We start from the raw sequence: 19,995 nt of genomic DNA, 5'->3' as shown, positions 1-19,995 counted from the left end.
GACTCAAAATTGTTTGGCACATGAGAATGGTAGTGGCCTACATTGTAATATTTTGGTGCTGTCTTCACAAAGGAGGTCACAGAGACTTGATCGATCTGCACTAAATTCACTCATAAAAGTTGTAAAATTCCGACAGGCCTAGACAGGATAACCACAGAAAGGATGCTCCCACTGACCAGGGAGTTAAGAACCAAAGGTTAGTCTAGGGATAGGGGATAGGGCACTTAGGTCTGAGATGAGAAGAAGATTCTTCACAGTGGTGACCCTGTGGAATCCTCTACTGCAGAAAGCACTTGAGGTCAAACAGGAGGGAGCCCTGACAGGTACATGTTAGAAAAATAGTGACATTTTGTTGGACAGTTTGAATAGAGCTCGTTGTGGACAATTGCCTAAGATATCATAATGGATTCTTGGCTGCATTTCAAAATCTACAATTAAAGAGCTTTTGAGTTCACAGTTCAATTGACAGCTTAATGAGGCTATAAAAGAATGAGCTATCTTTGATATTTAGTTTTTATATGGATTGGCATGAAGGTTTAAAAGCTTTGATTGGATTTTATGAATGGGAGATATTTTCAATATCAACTATGTAGGAATGAGAGCTGCTTTTGATTATTAGGCATCTTTCCATCTCCACGTGCCTTGTGAGGTCTGCCTGTGCCAAGATACTGGGTGAGTGGCGAAGGAAGTGGAGTGGAAACAGGAGGGACTGTGACGGAGGATATGAAACCCGGGTTAGCACTAAGTTGTCATGAATGGTATGAAGGACCATGGGAGGGTGGGTGAATGGAGGTGTGTAGGGGGTAGTGAGCCTGACATCCTCTTAAACAACAGGCACAGAGCTCCAAAGTGCTGAGGTGACACTGAGAAACAAGCTCCCTCATCCCTCGACTTCTCCTGTGGCTTTCTATGGCGTGTTGCGGGGGCAGCGGTGGGAGGAGTGCATAAACCATGCATTTTGTCGTGGTGTTTTCTTTTAACTGAGGTGGATGCTGCAAAACAGGAAATGTTCCAACTTGAGCTACCTGCCTCAGTTGCCAAAATTAGAATAAGACTCTATTGGAGTGAAATTAGGAAGCACTTGGATAGATAAATGGTTGGAGAGATACGGAATCCTTCCACAAAGAGGAAAAAAAGCAGTTGTTCTGGATCATTTGTTGAATTTGAATCTGAGTTATGCTAGATGATTGGTAACTAAAGATGTTAAATATGAGGCAAAGGCAGGTAGATAGAGTTAGGTCACAAATGATGCTAATGTTACCACAAGCTTGTGGTACTGATTGACCTCCTGTTCCAGTGTCTTTGGTATTTTAAATAGAGGCAGGTGTTGATGTAACCCCTTTCTGGTGTTTCTTTTGGCAGGTTCATGTTGATAAGCAGAAAGGTGAAATATTGGGTCTGGTCATTGTTGAGTCTGGTTGGGGCTCCATACTCCCTACTGTAATTATTGCAAACATGATGCACGCCGGCCCAGCAGAAAAGTCTGGGAAGTTGAACATCGGGGACCAAATCATGTCTATCAATGGCACCAGCCTGGTGGGACTCCCATTGTCTACCTGTCAGAGCATCATAAAGGTACATTATCCACTCTTAAAATGCAATGATAATGTTGGGGAAAGGGTGTATCAGTGTTTGGGGATAGGGTGGGAGGTTGGGTCTGGATTCGATGCTCTTTGGAGGGTCAGTGCAGCCTCGATGGGCTATACTGTAGGGTTTCTGTGATTCATGTGCACACAGCCCCATTTATACTAAAACTGGGATGATATAGAGAGCATTAGCAAAGCCCCCATCCAAGGATGGCATGCAAAGTCATGAAGCATTGCACGTGTACACTTCAAACATTTGCAGTCCAGGTCTCCTACTCAGTCTGGAGCCGAGCATTATTCACTTATTTGTTGAGTCGTGAAGATCACTTGTGGAACACTGTGCCTTGTGTTTCAGCCTCTACCTCAATGCTGTCAAATAACCTGCTTTGACCAGCTTCGTCTCTTGAGCTGTTTTTAAGCTGAAACCTATGGAGAATCCTTGCCAATATGTTGGCTGCTGCCTCCCAGCGTAGTGAATCCTTGGCTTTATTTTTGGATTCTTCTACATATCCCTGCAACCCTGACCCTAACCTAGTTACCTACTCCCTGTGTGTCACCCCTTGTTCCACTGTTCAGTTAGGTGTTCATTCAGACAACCCTTCCCCGCTGCCGAATCATAGAATGGTCGCAGAATATAAGATTTTTAAGGTTTGGAAGTCACAGATTGCCTAAGATAGGCCGTTGAGAACTCGTGCACAGTTTAAGGGAAGTTTATTCAGAAACATTGGGTTTACAAATGTTGCTTAAGTTAAATAGACAGGAAGAAGATGATACATGATCTAAACAGGCATAAAAGTGAAAATAATTTATTGGCCTTGATGTGGTAATAGGGCCTTGTTGACCTCATAGCTGTCGCTGGCATCTCCGTCAGAATGGTGCAGTCATTCTCAATCATATAAACTGATAGAAGGGCTTGAGTTATAAGGAGCGTCTGGATAAGCTGTGACTTTTTTCCTTGGAACATCAGAGGTTGAGGGGTGATCTAATAAAGGTTTGTAAAGCCATGAGGTGAATAGCGAAGGCCTTTTCCCTAAGGTAGGGGAGTTCAAAACCAGAGGGCGTAATTTTAAGTTGAGGGGAGAAAGATTTAAAAGGGACCTGAGCGGCAACATTTTCCACACAGAGGGTGGGTCATATGTGAAATGAGCCGCTAGAGGAATTGGTAAGCGTTTACAATAGCAACATTTAAAAGACATTTGGACAGGTACATGAATAGGAAAGTTTAGAGGGATATGGGGCAAACATAGGCAGATGGAACTAGTTTAGTTTGGAAGACCTGGTCAGTATAGACAAGCTGGACCAAAGGGTCTGTATCTATTCTGTATGACTTTGAGAAGCTGATCTCCATGGCTGGAGGTGTGACAGTTTCTTGTTTGTTTGTTAACAGCGAATGTCTTCCCTCAGTTCTTCGCCTTTAAATCAGATAAGATATCAGGACGTGCTTTTCCCTCATGTAGACAGGGGTTTGAAAGTGAAAGATGATTCCATTGTCTTGAGCTAACCAAGTTGTCGACTTGGAGCTGAGATCGGTCCACGTTGAGAGGATCGCTTGCATCCAAAATTATGCTTTTTCAATTGAAAGAGTGCATTTTGATACTGTAATACTGGGAGACCTCTGTCAGTCATTCATAGGAAGATAGACGATTACAGCTTCATTTGGCCATTGACAAAGGCTGGATATTCTAGATGATCTCATATCTTTATGTTGAAAGTCCATTTAATCATCATGTGGAAATCCCACCCAATCACCATCAGAGATACCACTGCCTTGTTTCCATACAAATCTCTCTGCTCTACCTACATCACTAAAGTTCGTCATTCCTGGAGCTATTTTAGTGAATTTCTATTGCACTCACATGTCTTCACATCCTTCCTGTGGTGTGTGTAGCATGTGGACCAATGTTCCAGTTGAGGTTAAACCAATGTTTTATGCAGGGTTATAACAATCTCTTTGCTTTTGTATCCTGCGCCCTTATTAATGAAGCCTTGGGTGTGGTAACTGCTGTCCTGCCACTTCCAGTGACACTCACATGTATTTGTCCAGTTCATTCTCCTCCTGTTCATTTCCTTCCTGTGGCTGTGATCCCAGCTGATGGTGCTATTGGACGTGCCGGATTCCAGAAAGAAATCTGGCTTGAGAGATCAGTTTTGTTTTGGTTAATGTGGCAGCCAATCCTTGAAATATAGTCACAAGTGGCTTTAGCAACAGTTTCTATAGATTTTATTACACAAAAGATGAAAACAGAAAAAGACAGATTATCTAAATAAAGAACACAACAGTAAATCTTAGAATACTCAGCAAAGCCATGTTTCAATCAATTCTTCAAAATTGTCACTTTACAACAAGTTAAATCCAGGGAAATTATTCCCCCATATCAAATCTTTAAATTTGACATAGCTGATTTTCAGTTTTTCACTGAGAACTGAAGTTGTGTTGCGTGTGTAATTACAAAGCAAAGAGATTAAAATTCTCAGCAAGTTTATTAACCTGCCAGTTTGTAATCTCATACTCCCGGTCTGGAAGTCGCATGAACTAAATGTTTCTTCTGAGGTAACTCTGCTTTCCCTTAACAGTGCTTTGCTTTTTTTGAAGGAGAGGAATTATATTTTCTTCTGACCCCAATAGGTCTCCTCCAATCTGACAAAAAAAAGCTTCTAATCTCTGGATTTCCAGGGCTAAAATCAATCCTTGATTATGATGAACCAAAAACCAGCTAATAGCCTTCATCATTTACACTGACTGTCCTAATTTAGCACAGCAGAAACAAGCTTCCATTAATACTCTGGGGATCCCTGCCTTCTGATATATACTGGATTAGGTCACTGTTTTGGAAGGACTGTCTGACCTAGTTTTTTTTTCCAAACTGTTCAGAAAATTAACTGATCTCAAATGCCACTGTACTTCCCAAAAAAAACTCCAAAATATTTATATGTACATAATATATCACACTGTCCTTCAGAATCCTGTTTCACACCTTCCTTATCTGTGTATTCAGGCCACATCCCTCCTGGTCTTTCCACTCCCTGCTCACTGTTTTTCTAAACTTGGTACTTTGCTGTGTGGAAAGGTGATTATGTAGTTGTAAACTGTGGACCCCACAGAGAAGTCATTACTTAGAACTATGGCTGTCTACAGGATGATATTGATGACCAGAGAGGTAAAAGGACAGCACTGCAAACATGTGAGAGCTGGGAGGGAAGCCACTTAAACAGATAGTTGAAATATAATCCTACATCTGCCTCAGTCTTACCTGCTCCTTCTTTGATCCAGAATTCAGTCTGTCAAAGAAATAACCAATGCTGTGTGTTTTGTTTCAAATTAAGGGTTTGAAGAACCAAGCTCGTGTGAAACTGAACATTGTGCGATGCCCACCCGTCACTACAGTACTTATTAGAAGACCGGACCTTCGCTATCAGCTGGGTTTCAGTGTCCAGAATGGCATTGTAAGTGGAATCATGCTGCTTGGGTTTGGTGAAGGACCATCTGGGATGTAAAGGAGAAATACAACAATGTTGAAGATGGTGGAAGATGAACTGAAGTTAATGAGGTAGTTAGGTCCTCAGGCAAAAGTTTACAGTGGGCGGATGGTGTGGTTGTAATATCACTGGACTAGCAATCCAGGGATTCAGGATAATGTTCTGGGGGCATAAATCACATCGTAGCAGATGGTGAAATTTGAATTCAATAAAAGTCTGAAATTAAATTACTGTCAATTGTGGTAAAAACACATCTGGTTCACTAATACCCTTCAGGGAATCTAGCTGCTGTTCTTACCTAGACTGGCCTACATGTAACTCCAGACTCTCACCAGTGTGGTTAAATCTTGACTGCTGTCTGGGTGTAACACTGTGTGTGGGGGGGCACAATTACAGCAAAGTATATTTCCTTGCCCCACACCAGCAGGACATCTCACCCTGGAGCTGCTGGAAAATCAGATTGGCTTGCAGCTCCAGAGCTTCACAGTGGATGCTAATGGTACTGCGACTCAGATGAGTAAGGGGCATTGATAGGGAAGGTTTGACGACCTTAGAACTGGGTTTTAAAGACCATGCCGGGGGAAGGGACATAGGGATACTACCTTCTGGGGAAAGTGCCCCAAATGTGCTGAAGACGGTATTCCCTTCCTTCCTGCACCTACTTTTAAAAAAATTCCTGCCTGCTTACCCATGGCAATTGTATTATGGTGTGGGCAGCATAATATTGGGGTCTGTTAACTCCATTTATTTACATATGGTGGGTGGACTTTTGATTTCAGCCCATGCTCAGTCGCTGTATTATGGAGGTGAGCTCAGGATGGGCTGGGGATATGGGAGATCAGGTGGATGAGCCTCTTGCCCAAATTAGACCAAGTGATGTTTGCAATATGCAACCCCTTGGGTTTAATCTGTGAGGAAAGAAGGACCTCTGCAGAACAGTATTTAACGTGAGAAGGACATCCCAAAGCACTAACCACTGTTGTACTTAAGCAGGGCAGCAGCTGATTAGTGCACAGCAAGGCCTCTCAAGCTGGAGATGTTCTCTTTACAACAAACGAGGTTAAAGGGAGATTTGATAGAAGTGTTCAAAACCTTGAAGAGTTTTGATTCAGTAAGTAGGGAGAGATTAGTTCCAGTGGCAGAGGAGTTGGTAGCCTGAGGCTACAGATTTAAGGGAATCAGAAAAAAAAATCAGAGAGGAGATGAGGAGACCACCAGGGATTTGAAAAAGTAAAAAGCCGAGTTAGGGAAAGAGCATTGGGATTAACTGCATTGTTTCAAACAGCAGGAACCAGCACCACCACCTGTGCTCTGCCATTCTAGACCCAGCAATGAGAAAAATGACCCTGAAGTCTATTTTAGTGATTTCTGTCCAGTAAAAAATTCCGACCAGATACTCTGTGGAATTCTACTGCTGTACCTCAAAAAATGTGCAATAAATTATTAAATACAGCTCCCTGACACGAAACAAATTGAAACGTTTCTTAACTCCAGTTACAAGCTAGGCTTCTCTATCTCTTCCTTTTCCTTTGCAAGACAAACTGTTCAGGCAGCACAGGGCAAAGGGAGAAGGCTTGTGTTTCATTTTTGTCAACAAGGTTTTGCAGAAAGTGATGTATTCGTGTGCATCATGTTCCAACATGTTCACATTCCAAGCCAGTGAATGTTTACCAGAGTTGTTTTTTTTCATGAAAACAGCGACGAGGATTCAAGAACCAAATTATCATGTTGCTGTAAAGGCAGTAGTTATTTTTGAATTTTGTTTGGAACCGAATTGCATGTCATTCAATATCAAAGCCAGACAAATGGAATTCTTCCAATGCCTTACTATAACTGACTGTCTTTACTCCAAAATAGGACACTGTGAGGACAGCCAAGATTTATTCTAGATATTGGTGCCTAGGTTGACCTTTGAAAGCTTTTAAAAATCCCTCCAAAGACGAGATCGACTTATACGCCAAGTAAAAAAGTGAACTGTTCTCTGAGCCCGGAGATGTGGGTGCTAGTCACATCCCACTCCAGAGGTGTGTCCTGACACATCTGAGCGAGTTGGTTTAAAAAGTCGTAAAAAGTGAGCTGCTGCTGTGTGTATGGGTGGTCACCATTCTTACCCTTCACCATGTGGGGTCTTACATTCCTGCAGTTCTTTGCAACACAGTCCATATTGTCGGCTTGAACCCCTCCTGCCCACAGATAGGTAAAGCCTCCACTGGCAGGGTGAGAATTTGAGGCTGACTACTTATGTGAATGTGAGATATTTTGGTTGAAAGAGTGGGCTTGTCTTATACTTGCCTAAGTGGGTATCTGCAAGAAAAGAAATGGTTTAGTCATCTTGTGTGCAGGATACTAAAATATACACAGGATGTTTAGAAGGTAGCATACTGCAGCCATTCCTCGGTATATGTGAGGTTCAGTTCCTGAGAATCCCGCCAGTACGGAGCTTGTTAAAAATAAGTCAAAATGGTTAAAAAAAAATCACAGATATGCGGCTTACGCCCGCAGGCATTGATTTTTATTGTTACTTAATTTTTCGCACGGATAGGTGAATTCGCGATTCGTGATTTCGTGGATGCAGGACGCTTACTGTATCGATTATTTGGGTGTGAATTAATATTTTGAATAAAAGACTCACAATTAAATTTCACCATTTGCAACATAGCAGAGTCAGTGAAGTATTTTGGAACTGCAGCACTGTTGTGTGGTTAGAGGCCATTTGCGTACAGCAAGATCCCACATTTAGCAATGTGGTGATGACCAGAATGTTTGTTTTTGATGATTCAATCAAAGTTGAATGCTGGTAAAGGCACTGAAGAGAACTCCCCTGCCTCCCTGGTTGAAATTAATTGCAATGAAATCTTTTAACCCCATCTTTGAAGCACCAGATTGAAGTCACATCTCAAATTGGAACAGCCAAACAGTCTTTCTCCACGTTGTTCTTTGCTTAGAGTGGTATCCATGAGATAAATCCTGAAATCCTGGAGATTCCAGACTAATCCTGAGTGTTAGTAACATGCAAAGGGAACCTGATTTTGTCCATTTACCCCTCTCGTGCTGAGATGATTGATGTTTGGCAAAGACCCTAGCTTCCCTTAAATTAAAGGTGCCTTTCATGTTCAGAGGCTGCATCTTCATGCACAAATTCATGACAGCTCTCCAAACGTATTTCAGATATGCAGCCTTATGCGAGGAGGAATTGCAGAGCGTGGTGGTGTGAGAGTTGGTCATCGGATCATTGAAATCAATGGGCAAAGTGTCGTTGCAACGCCTCATGAAAAGATAGTCCATATTTTGTCCAATGCAGTTGGTGAGGTAAGGGTTTGTGTTCTTCCTGTTAATCAGTGTTTTGATAAATAACCAAGACTACATCTTAATTTCTGTTTTTAGTAATCAGAAGGCAGAGGTTTTTGCTCATTATAAAGACCTAATTCTTGAGTGGCATTGGATCTGGTCATCGTACCTGAGGAAGTATTTTTTTGGCCACAGTGCTGTGTCATGAGGACAGCTTTCATTCACATCGCTTGTGTTCCTTTCAATATAGGTGATTAAGGAGTGAGGTTCATAAGTTATTCAGTGATTTATTAGGTTAGCTAGAGAGAAACTATTTCTCCTTCTGTGAGGTGCCCAGAACATGGGGGTGGAACCTTAACATTAGAGCTGCGCCATTCAGGACGATGCCCGGAAGCATTTGGAATTATAGAGACGTACAGCGCGGAAACAGACCTTTCGGTCCAACTCATCCATGCCAACCAGATATCCTAAATTAATCTAGTTCCGTTTGCCAGCATTTGGCCCATATCCATCTAAACCCTTCCTTTTCGTGTACCCATCCAGACCCCTTTGAAATATTGCAAATGTACTCGTCTCCACCACTTCCTCTGGCAGTTCATTTCTTACATACACCACCCTATGGTGAATAAGTTGCCCGTTAGGACCTTTTTCAATCTTTTCCCCCTCTCACCTTCAACCTTGAACTTCTTCACACAAAAGGCTGTGAAGAATTGTCTCTCCCAAAGAAAGATCATGAGGCTGGGGTGTCAATTAAACAGAGATTGATAGTAGATCGAGCTATGATACAGATCAGCCATGATCCATCTAAGTGAATGGTGGAACAGATTGGAGGAGCTGAATAGTCTCTACCTGTTGCTCTGTCCATGTTTAGTCTTCAGGCTATGTTTTGCCTATCCTCTGATTCTGTCAGCACTGGCAAGCATCAGTTGTTGAGAGTTTGTATTCCTAAATGAAAGTTAGTCAGAATCTTTTCTTGCTTTTTGGTTCTGTGGGAAAAGCCTTGAAATTTCACCGTGCAGCTTGCTTTACAGGGAAACAGTAAAGAGAAACACTTTACATTGGTTGGAGTGTTGCTAACCAGAAGACAGTTGTTGAGTGTAACCAAGGCATTGTGAGGAAAATTTTTAAGACAGTGAGCAATTACAATCAGAAAACACACTTTGCCTCAGAAAGTGATGAATGCAGCTTCAATTTCAATGAAGAAATAGATAAAAATTTTGAACCAGAAAGGAATTGCAAGCACTTGGGGAAAAGGCAGGGTGGTAGGAGTGAGGCTGCAGCAAAGGACCACTGCAGAGTCATGGACAGAATGGTAAGAACTCAAAGGAAGCTTGTTCAATATTTTGTGTCCTTGCTGGCTCAGGTCAATGGACCAAATGACTTGTTTCTGATCTTTATATTATTCCATAATTCATACATTTGGTACCAAGATCCAAAAGTTTGATCCTCATTAAATAAAGGAGGTTGGAGCAGCAGCCTGATTGTAGAGTTAGTTTCTGAGCTAGACTGAGAGTGAGTAAAGTAAAATCCAAAAGAACAGTGGATGCTCTAAATCAAGAACAAAAACAAAGTTGCTGGAAAAGCTCAGCAGGTCTGGCAGCATCTGTGGAGGAGAAAACAGTTAACCTTTTGGCTCCAGTGACCCTTCCTCAGAACTGGGTGAAGTAAATTAGCTCTAGGTTGCTGATTGGCAGAACGTAGACAAGTAGTGTGTGAATATTGATTTAAAACATGGTCATCTCAGCTGCCATATACTGCACAGCTCTCTTAACTGGCCTGGACCTCCATTCCCAGGCTTCATTAAAAAATCGTCCCTTGTATCATTAGTTTAGTAGTAATCTAGTAGGAAAGGATGAAACTGTATTCCATAACACAAATCAATATTTCAGAAGTACTTTTCCTTCATTTCTCATTACTTACACGTTTCCACCTTACGACGACTCCAGTTCCCAGTGAGTGTGAATCTGCATCAGCAACTCTGTAGGTAGCATCCCCCTCTCTTTGTAGCCAAAGGGTTGTGTGTTTAAGTGCCCACCTCACCCCAGATACTTGAGTACCTGAATCCATATTGAAACCATCAGTGCAACGCTGAGGCTTTCAGATCCCATCTGGCCTTGTCACTATATGTCAAAAAGTGAGTTGAGGTGAGGAGACCAGTGGAACATAGACTTCTGTGTGTAAATGATTACAAACCTGTGCAAAGGACAAGACACCAGTTCTATGAGGTTCAAGAAGACATAATGATCATGTCATTATCTAACTGGAGTTAGGCAATTGGCCTGTTTCTGTAAAAGAAACATTCTGTACAATTTCTGGACCTAATGATTCAAACTCAGGATGCAAAGGGAAACATTATACTTGATTAGCAGTGCTGTTGACATATCTCCTATTCCTTTCTCCCTTGTGCTTCTCTAGATTCCCTTTTAATACATCTGTGCTGTTTGCCTCCACTGCTCCAGGTGATAGTGGGTCCCACGTTCTCACCGGTCTCAGCCTTCTAAAATATTTAGAAACAAACTCCTTTTGAAAGGCAACAAGATCAGAGCACAGCAGGAAGGTGCCCTCGAACACAGGAAGTTCTGTCTCCCTGCAAGGGCAGATGGGATCTGCAAGGTGGCACCTCTGAGCACCTTCAGCACTGCATTGACAGCGTCAGTATAGATTCATGTACTCAGGAGCCTGGGTGAGACTTGAACATGCAACCTTCAGGCTCAAAGGTGAACAGATGTTATCTACAGAACTGAGTGCAGACTCATGCTCACTAGGAACTAGAATCTTTACATAGCTGAAACATGCTTATCATTAACAATAACGAATCGTACTTCCAAAGTATTGTGTTTCAGAATTGCAATTTCCTTCTTTTCATTTCTTCAAAACCAGGCCCAATCTAAACCAGTTTTCCGAACTTGTGGGAGTGAACACACTATCTTAAAAAAAATGACCAAACGTAACGAACACAAAGACTGTGGGAGCTCAGAGAGAAAGGGGAGCATTTTTGTTGCCTTGTTCATTCCACCTTCCTGTCTGTTCCATCTTGTGTGATCCTGTTGTTTGGCATGAGTCTATTCTGTTTCCTTAAAACGTTGACAATATCTTACCCCTGGCTAAGAAAGACAGAGAACATAGCATGCTGAATCTTGATACAACAGTGTGTGGTATTGAATTAGGAAGAGATTAGAAAAATCCCTGTGACTGTGGGTGTGTACATGGGTGGATGAGGTTTTGAGTGCTGGTGGGAGTGTTGTGTATGGGTTGCTTGTGTGGTTTAAGGGATTTGGGTGAGTGTGTGGGTGGTTATGTGGATGGGTGCAACTGTGCATGAGGTTTGTGGGTTTCTTGTGCGCATGAGGAAAACTGAGTGAGTATGTGGGTGAGGGAGCTGAATGTGTATGTGCTGATGGTCTATGGGGCTCTTAAGGTTGTGAGGGTGCGTTGTTAGGTCATGGTGATCAGCAGTGCAGTGGTTGTACGACTAACTAGAATTCCAGAGGTTTGCATTAACAGTCGGGAGATGATTGTTCAAATCTCACCACAGCCACTGGGAAATAAACAAGCCTGAAATTAAAAGACTATGTAGTAACGGTGCCCTTGAAATTTCCAGATTGTCAGAAAAATCTCTTTAGTCCACTAATGTTTTTTGGGGGAAATGAAAGCCACCACCTTTGCTCTGTCTGGTCCACATGTAATTCCAGATCCACAGCCATGTGGCTGACTTTTAAATGCCTGGCAAGTCACTCAGTTGTATTCATGAAGGTAACTCCTCTCAAATGCAATTACTGGTGGACTGTAAATACTGGCCCTACCCACATCCTGTGAATGAATTAAATGAAATGTCCAACTCAATCTGTTACATATAAAAATGCAACTCTTCCTGGTTGTTCAAGATGTTGCAAGTCCAAAATAATTGCTGTATCAGCAGTTGTAACCTAAATCATCCGTGGCAGGGCTTAACTGAGTAAGCAGTGTTGGAAATATCCATGATGTTATCACACATAACCCTTAGACCAGACTGTGCTTATAATGTGATTGGAGCTGGTCCCTAGAATGTGGTCAGTAAACATAATTAGCTCCCCAATTGGTGACGCAGAATTGCCCTTGAAGTCACCTTTAATTTCTTCAAAACAGAAATTCCACAGACTGAGATGAATCTTATGCAAGTTTATAACTTTCTCATTAATGGAAATGAAAACTGCATGTCAGTCACTACGCAGTGGTTCCTCTCTCCCTTGGTAAATTCTTTCTTCTGAGGTTATTAGGAGAATCATTCACCTCTCACGTCAGGGATTAGTCACGTATTGAAATTGACCCAATATTCCCATAATATTAACATCTACAAAAGGTTTAGGTTCGAAAAAAATTACAATAGTAATAAAGAAAGACAAAATCTTCATTTAATTAGCATCTCTCATAGTACCATAGAATTTTACAATACAGAAGCCATTCGGCCCATTGTGACTATACTGGTTCCTGAAAGAACTACCCAAACAGTCCCATTCTCCAACCCTAGCTCTGTAGCCTTTTAAATTATTAATTTTCACATATATATATCTAGCTGTCTTTTGAGACCTCCTATGGAATATGCCCCTACCACTCTCCTAGACAACACATTCTAAATTCTAACAACTATGAGTAAATAAGTTTCTCATCATCTCATTCCTAGTTGTCTTGATGACAATCTTGACAATCTAGTTAATGACATATTAGCTACTGGGACAGAATATCCTCTTTTACCCTATCAAATTTGGTCATTATTTTGAACACCTCAATAAGGTCATTTCTTACTCTTCTCTGTTCCAAGGACAATCTTTCTAATCTTTTCTTGTATCTAAAATCCCTCATTCCTGATATCATTCTAGCAAATTTCCTTTGACTCTCTCCAGGGCTTTAACATCCTTCTTTAAAGAAGGTTTCCAGAACTGAACACAATACTTCAAATGTTGTCCATCCAGTCCTTTGTAGAGGTTTAGCATCAGTTCCTTAATTTTGTACTCTGTGCCTCAATTTGTAAATCCACGGATCATATAAACCTTGTTAACAACTGTTTTAACTTGCATGGCCACCTTCAGAGAATACTGCATGTGATTTCTATCTGCTCATGTGCTACCCTCAATTTTGTACCATTGAGCCTATGCTGTCTCTCTCTGTTTCTTCTGCCAAAATGCATTAACTCACATTTCTCTACGTTGTCCATTCGGCCAACTTGTTAGTGACCCCCCTGAAGTCGCTCAGCGTTATGCTTACAATTCAGTATTCTTCCCAGCTTAGTATCATCTGCAAATTTACAGATGATGCCCTCAACACCATCTCCAAATTGTTTGTATCAATCAGAGAAAGCAATGGTCCCAACCCCGATCCCTGGGGGACACAATTCTCAACTTGTCTCCAGTGTGAGAAATGCCCATGTGTACCTCCCTCTCTTTCCTATCCTCACTGCCTCTACTGCCTCACCAGCCCCGCTCCTCACCGCCTCCACTCTTCACTGGCCCCACTCCTCACCGGCCCCACTCCTCACTGCCACTGCCTCACTGGCCCCACTTCTCACCACCGCAGCCTCACCAGCCCCGCTCCAAACCACCACTGCCTCGCTGGCCCCACTCCTCACCGGCCCCGCTCCTCACCACCACAGCCTCACCAGCCCCGCTCCTCAGCGCCACATGGTTTCTGGTTGCGACTCAACTCTGTCTCAAGTCCAAAATAGGTAGTTAAAGGGGTGGGTGGGATAGAATTACTGCAGAGAGCAGGCTGAAGAAGAAAGGAAAGTGTACTAGCGAGCAGTACGGAGCTCCAAATGGAGAAACATAGCCTGCCGCCATCTTGCCAACGTGGCAAGGAGAGCCTCAATTTAATGTTTCATCAACTAAACAACACTACTATAGTCATTTATACTCCATCAGTGCAGCAGTGCTGTTGCCAGCTTGAATCTTTACCCTACTCCTAGAGTAAAATGAATTGGCTGTTGTGATGACAGGTCGAGTAACGAATAAAGGTATATTTGGTCAAATCTTTGTTCTTTTAGCAATGCATCTTTATTTTGCTACGTGAGATTAATGATAATATGGGTTCTAATTAACACAGGTCTCATGTCTTGATGGTGTTCCCCTCCTAGCAGTGTTCACTGCTATTGATGTTCCAACTATGGGTGGAACTTTTGGGGTCTGTTAAACATACCTCCATTAAATTTCCTTTGCCTGTTTTAGAGAGAATAATTCCAACTTCTCTACTGTTTCCGCACAACTGCAACCCCATATTCTGGTACTATTCTCATGAACCTCCGAAATGCCCTGATCTTCTTTCCAATTGGGGTAGGACCTGGAATTTAACACTGTACCCCATGCCATAACTGTTGAGTTGCAAGGATTTGAACTAGCTACCTGGTTTTTATACTCGGTCCCTGTTGGTAAAACCAGACCTCGTATTGGATTACTTACAAAAACAAATAACAGTGCAGAACAGGAAGAAGACCCTTTGGCCTACCAAGACTGCGTCAACACATGAGGTCTTTCTAAACTAAGAACACTTCATCTCTGCCTGGTCCCTATCCCTCCATTCCTTGCCAATTCAAGTCTCTGTCAAGATGCCTCTTCAACATTACGGTGGTATCTGCCTCCACCACCTCTCCAGTCAGCACATTCCCATCAAAGATTACCTTCTGTGTAAAAAGAAACTTGCATCTCACATCCCCTTTAAACTTCACCCTTTTACCTTCAACCTGTGTCCCCTAGTGACTGACATTTCTACCCTGGGGAAAAAGACACCAACTGTCCATTCTATCTGTGCCTGTCATAAATTTGTAAACTTTAGTCTAGTCACTCCTTATCCCCTGACGTTCAAGTGAAAGCCACTCAAGTTTGTCCAATCTGTCTTCATAGCTAATACCGTCCAAACCAGGCGACATCCTGGTAAACCTTTTCTGTGCCCTATCCTTCTGCTATTGCAGCAACCAGAACTGTACTTGATATTCCAAATGTGGCCTAACTGAAGTTGTATACAGCTGGAACATGACTTGCCAGTTTCTGTATGTTGTATGCTGACCGATGAAGGCATGCATGCCATAGGCCTCCTTCATCACCTAATCCACTTGTGTTGCCAGTTACAGGGAAGTTCATCTTCCTTACCCTCATACTTCACACATTAAAACAGATTCACCTCTGACCTCCAGCCCTGCCTTGTTCAGTAACATCCCCCTGGTCTGTTCTTCCTCTTAGCCTTACTGGCCTTAGTCTCTTACTCCTCCTGACCTACTGCTGTGGTTCCTGCCCCCTGCCACATCAGTTTGAACCCTCCCAAGTAGCACTAGCAAATCTCCCTGCCAGAAGATAGCAAGAACTGCAAATGTTTGAGCCAGAGTCAATGCAGTCTGGAGCTGGAGGAAGATAGCAGGTAGGCCTGCTTGCCTGGGTCCCTCTATGTTGATGTTCCTAAGGGTTCTACCATTTACTGCATACTTCCTTCCTACATTAGTTCTCCCCAAATGCATGCATTTGTCCAGATTAAACGCCATCTGCCATTTCTCTGCCCAAGTTTCAAGTCTATCTGTATCCTTCGATGTCCTCTGGTAATCTTCCTGACTATCCACAGATCCCCCAGTCGTTGTGTCATTTGAAAACCACCCTTTCAGCAGTACTCTCTGTCTCTTATGACTGAGCCCGTTCTGTATCTATCTTACCAGCTCACTGCTGATCCTGTATGACATCAGCTTTTGTATCAGCCTGCTGTGAGAGACTTTGTCAGAGGCCTTGCTAAAATCCATTTGCACAACATCTACCACCCTGTCCTCCTCAATAATGTTTGTCACTTCCTCAAAATACTCGATAAAGTTTGTGAGACATGACCTTTCCCACGTAAGGCCATGTTTTCTACCACTAATATTCTTCCAAATGTGAGTAAATCACGTTTAGAGGAACATGCTGGTCCTGAACTCTAATAAAATGGCCTTTAATAGATTCCAACATGCCACCCCCAATCTATCCTCCCTACTTCCTGCATAAGATTATGGTAGTTATCCTTCCTCCAATTTATTTCTTTCACCTGAGTACTACTCTTAGCTTTATCTGTAAGTAGCTTAAAAGTTATGGAGTTATGTTTATTCTTCCCGAAATGCTGCCCCACTTCCATCACCTGGTCTGCTCCTTCCCAGGTCTAACATGATCCCTTCTGTCATTGGACTATTTACATTTTGTTTCAAATAAACATCCTGGACAGACCAAACATACCCCATCCCTCCCTCCCCATAATCCAAGCCGCTGGCACTAAGCAAGTCCCAGTCATTTTAGGGGAAGTTAAAATCACCCACCACAACAACCCTGTTGTTTTTACATTTTTCCATAATCTGTCCACCTCTCTGTGCCTGTATCACCCATTGGCTGTTGGTAGGCCTGTCGTACAATCCCATCAAAGTGATTGCACTGTTCCCATTCCTGAGCTACATCCATATGGCCTTGCTGGATGAGCCTTCCAAGGTGTCTACTCTCAATACAGTTGTGATATTCTCCCTTATCAATTACACAAATCCCCACCTCTTTTACATCCCTCTCTGTCTTATATGTAACATCTAAATCCTGGAATGTTAAGCTGCCAGTCTTGTCCCTGTCTCAACCAGTTCTCTGGAACATCATAGTTATATGTATAAATCTGAGCTTTAAATTAATCTTCCTTACCATCATACTTTGCACGTTAAAACAGATTCACCTCAGACCTCCAGTCCTACCTTGTTCAGTAACATCTTCCGGGTCTGTTCTTCCTCTTAGCCTTACTGGCCTTAGTCTCCTACTCCTCCTGACCTACTGCTGTGGTTCCTGCCCACTGCCACACCTGTTTGAACCCTCTCAAGTGGCACCAGCGTACCTCCCTGCCAGGAGATAGCAAAAACTGCAGCTGCTTGAGCCAGAGTCAATACAGTGTGGAGCTGGAGGAACACAGCAGGTCAGGGGTTTGTCAGAGATGGGAGAACAGGTCTGTTGAGGGTGGGTTAGACTCTTGGTCAAAGCAACAGAGGCACAGGCAGTGGCAAAAAGAGTTCAACATCCAGATGTGAACAGAATTCATTGATGTATGGGCACGGGGAAATGAAGGTAAGCCCTTTGCTGAGGACCTCATCCCGATGACGGGTCTAGGCCCGCAACATCAAATTTCCTGCTTCTGTGATGCTGTGTTCCTCCCTGTCAGGATATTTGTGCCCTCTAGTTCAGGTTCAACCTGTCCTCCTGAACAGGTCTCACTTGCCCCAGAAGACATCCAAGTGATCCACATAGCTGAAAACTATCCCTCCTAATCAGCTCTTTAGTTACGTATTTAACTGTATTTTCTTCCTATTTGTAGCTCACTGGTATGTTGCACAGGATGTGATCCCGGGATTGGAGCCCTCAAGGTCCTGCTTCTAAACTTCCTACCTAACTCCCCGAACTCCCTTAGCAGAACCTCAAACACCGCCCCCCGTTCCCCCCCCCTGCCCCCGGTCTCTCTCTCTCTCTCTCTTCTTCCTCTTTCTCTCTCTCTCTCTCTCTCTGCACCCCCCCCCCCCCCCCCCCTCTGCTTCTGTGTCCTTAGTACCAATATGGACTACAATCTCTGGCTGCGTACCCTCTCCTTTCAGAATATCCTGTACCCACTCATTGATATCCTTCACCCTAGCACCAAAGAGGCAACATAGCATCCAGGAATCTCACTCACAGCCACAGAAATAACTATCTGTGCCCCGTATCACTCCTGTTTGTTACAGTTCAACACTCGCTGCTGTGCAACAGTGCCAGTTGTGGTGCCACTGCTCTGCATTCTCCAGAGAGGCCATTCCACCCCCAACAGTATCCAAAATGGCCTCTCCGAGAGGGGAGCGGCTGTAGGCGACTATGCTGCCTGCCTCTAATTGTTCATCACCTTGGCGGTCTCCCAACTCTCTGTCCGTGTGCCCCTACTGGTGGTGTGATCAGCTCAGTAAACCTGCTATTCAGGACCTTCCCAGCCTCATGGATGCTCCATAGTGAGTCCATCTGTAGCTCTAGGCACTCTTTGCAGCAAATCAGGAGCTGCAACTGAGCACACTTCCTGCATAGGTAGTCATCATGGACACTTGAAGTGTCCCCGGTTTCCCAACTGACGCAGGAGGACCATTCCACAGGGCTATGTTCTCCAGCCATTTCGAACCTCAACAACTAAATCAACCTTATTGACTACAGACAAAAATCCAGGGACTGGTTACGCAACCTTGGATACAGAATTGGCTGGCCAACAGAAGACAGCGAGTGGTAGTAGAAGGAAAATATTCTGCCTGGAAGTCAGTGGTGAGTGGAGTTCCACAGGGCTCTGTCCTTGGGCCTCTACTGTTTGTAATTTTTATTAATGACTTGGATGAGGGGATTGAAGGGTGGGTCAGCAAGTTTGCAGACGACACAAAGGTCGGAGGTGTCGTTGACAGTGTAGAGGGCTGTTGTAGGCTGCAGCGGGACATTGACAGGATGCAGAGATGGGCTGAGAGGTGGCAGATGGAGTTCAACCTGGATAAATGCGAGGTGATGCATTTTGGAAGGTCGAATTTGAAAGCTGAGTACAGGATTAAGGATAGGATTCTTGGCAGTGTGGAGGAACAGAGGGATCTTGGTGTGCAGATACATAGATCCCTTAAAATGGCCACCCAAGTGGACAGGGTTGTTAAGAAAGCATATGGTGTTTTGGCTTTCATTAACAGGGGGATTGAGTTTAAGAGTCGTGAGATCTTGTTGCAGCTCTATAAAACTTTGGTTAGACCGCACTTGGAATACTGCGTCCAGTTCTGGGCGCCCTATTATAGGAAAGATGTGGATGCTTTGGAGAGGGTTCAGAGGAGGTTTACCAGGATGCTGCCTGGACTGGAGGGCTTATCTTATGAAGAGAGGCTGACTGAGCTCGGTCTCTTTTCATTGGAGAAAAGGAGGAGGAGAGGGGACCTAATTGAGGTATACAAGATAATGAGAGGCATAGATAGAGTTGATAGCCAGAGACTATTTCCCAGGGCAGAAATGGCTAGCACAAGGGGTCATAGTTTTAAGCTGGTTGGTGGAAAGTATAGAGGGGATGTCAGAGGCAGGTTCTTTACGCAGAGAGTTGTGAGAGCATGGAATGCGTTGCCAGCAGCAGTTGTGGAAGCAAGGTCATTGGGGTCATTTAAGAGACTGCTGGACATGTATATGGTCACAGAAATTTGAGGGTGCATACATGAGGATCAATGGTCGGCACAACATTGTGGGCTGAAGGGCCTGTTCTGTGCTGTACTGTTCTATGTTCTATGTTCTATGTTCTAACCCTTACTGGTCACCAAACTCAGGTCTGTCACTCCTGCTCTCTATTCTGAGCAGATTACAACTACATAAAGTAAGTACTTCCATCTCTCTCTGGGTACTACTTGGTGTGTGAATTTGGTTCCTGAGCAGTCAAGCTTATGTGGTGCCGGAGCCGATTTCTCCCAGAATCCCACTTGGTCACTTCTCACCAGCTCCCACTGTTACCACCTCACTCTCCAAAGCCTGCCAATCATCTACAAAACTGAGCTCAGTTCCCACAACACCTTGACTTCAAACCCATCCAAAACAAAGCATTCTGCTTGTTTAAACATTCAGTTCCTCCATCACTGAAGCACAGTGACCGCAGCGTGTACCATCCACAAGATGTACTT

The 19,995-nt window shown here is 43.4% G+C and overlaps 1 protein-coding gene and 1 non-coding gene across 6 annotated transcripts in view; both read left to right on the top strand.

Annotated features, from left to right (window-relative positions):
* The window catches only part of LOC125450744 (amyloid-beta A4 precursor protein-binding family A member 1-like), a 179,990-nt gene that overhangs the window by 153,108 nt on the left and 6,887 nt on the right, over positions 1–19,995 (top strand). For all 5 annotated transcript variants that reach the window (XM_048526845.2, XM_048526842.2, XM_059644034.1 and 2 more), the window contains 3 exons: positions 1,363–1,575; positions 4,911–5,030; positions 8,232–8,372. In XM_048526845.2, the coding sequence (XP_048382802.2) occupies positions 1,363–1,575; positions 4,911–5,030; positions 8,232–8,372 (474 nt within the window). The remainder of the gene's footprint in view (positions 1–1,362; positions 1,576–4,910; positions 5,031–8,231; positions 8,373–19,995) is intronic.
* LOC125451369 (U6 spliceosomal RNA) lies at positions 1,726–1,831 on the top strand. The gene has a single exon (XR_007247283.1). It is a non-coding gene; the product is annotated as a U6 spliceosomal RNA (small nuclear RNA).

This window comes from Stegostoma tigrinum, chromosome 3 (assembly GCF_030684315.1).
Source record: "Stegostoma tigrinum isolate sSteTig4 chromosome 3, sSteTig4.hap1, whole genome shotgun sequence".
Taxonomy (NCBI): Eukaryota; Metazoa; Chordata; class Chondrichthyes; order Orectolobiformes; family Stegostomatidae; genus Stegostoma; species Stegostoma tigrinum.
The sequence above is the reverse complement of the archived record's forward strand: the minus strand, read 5'-3'. Positions and strand labels throughout refer to the sequence as shown.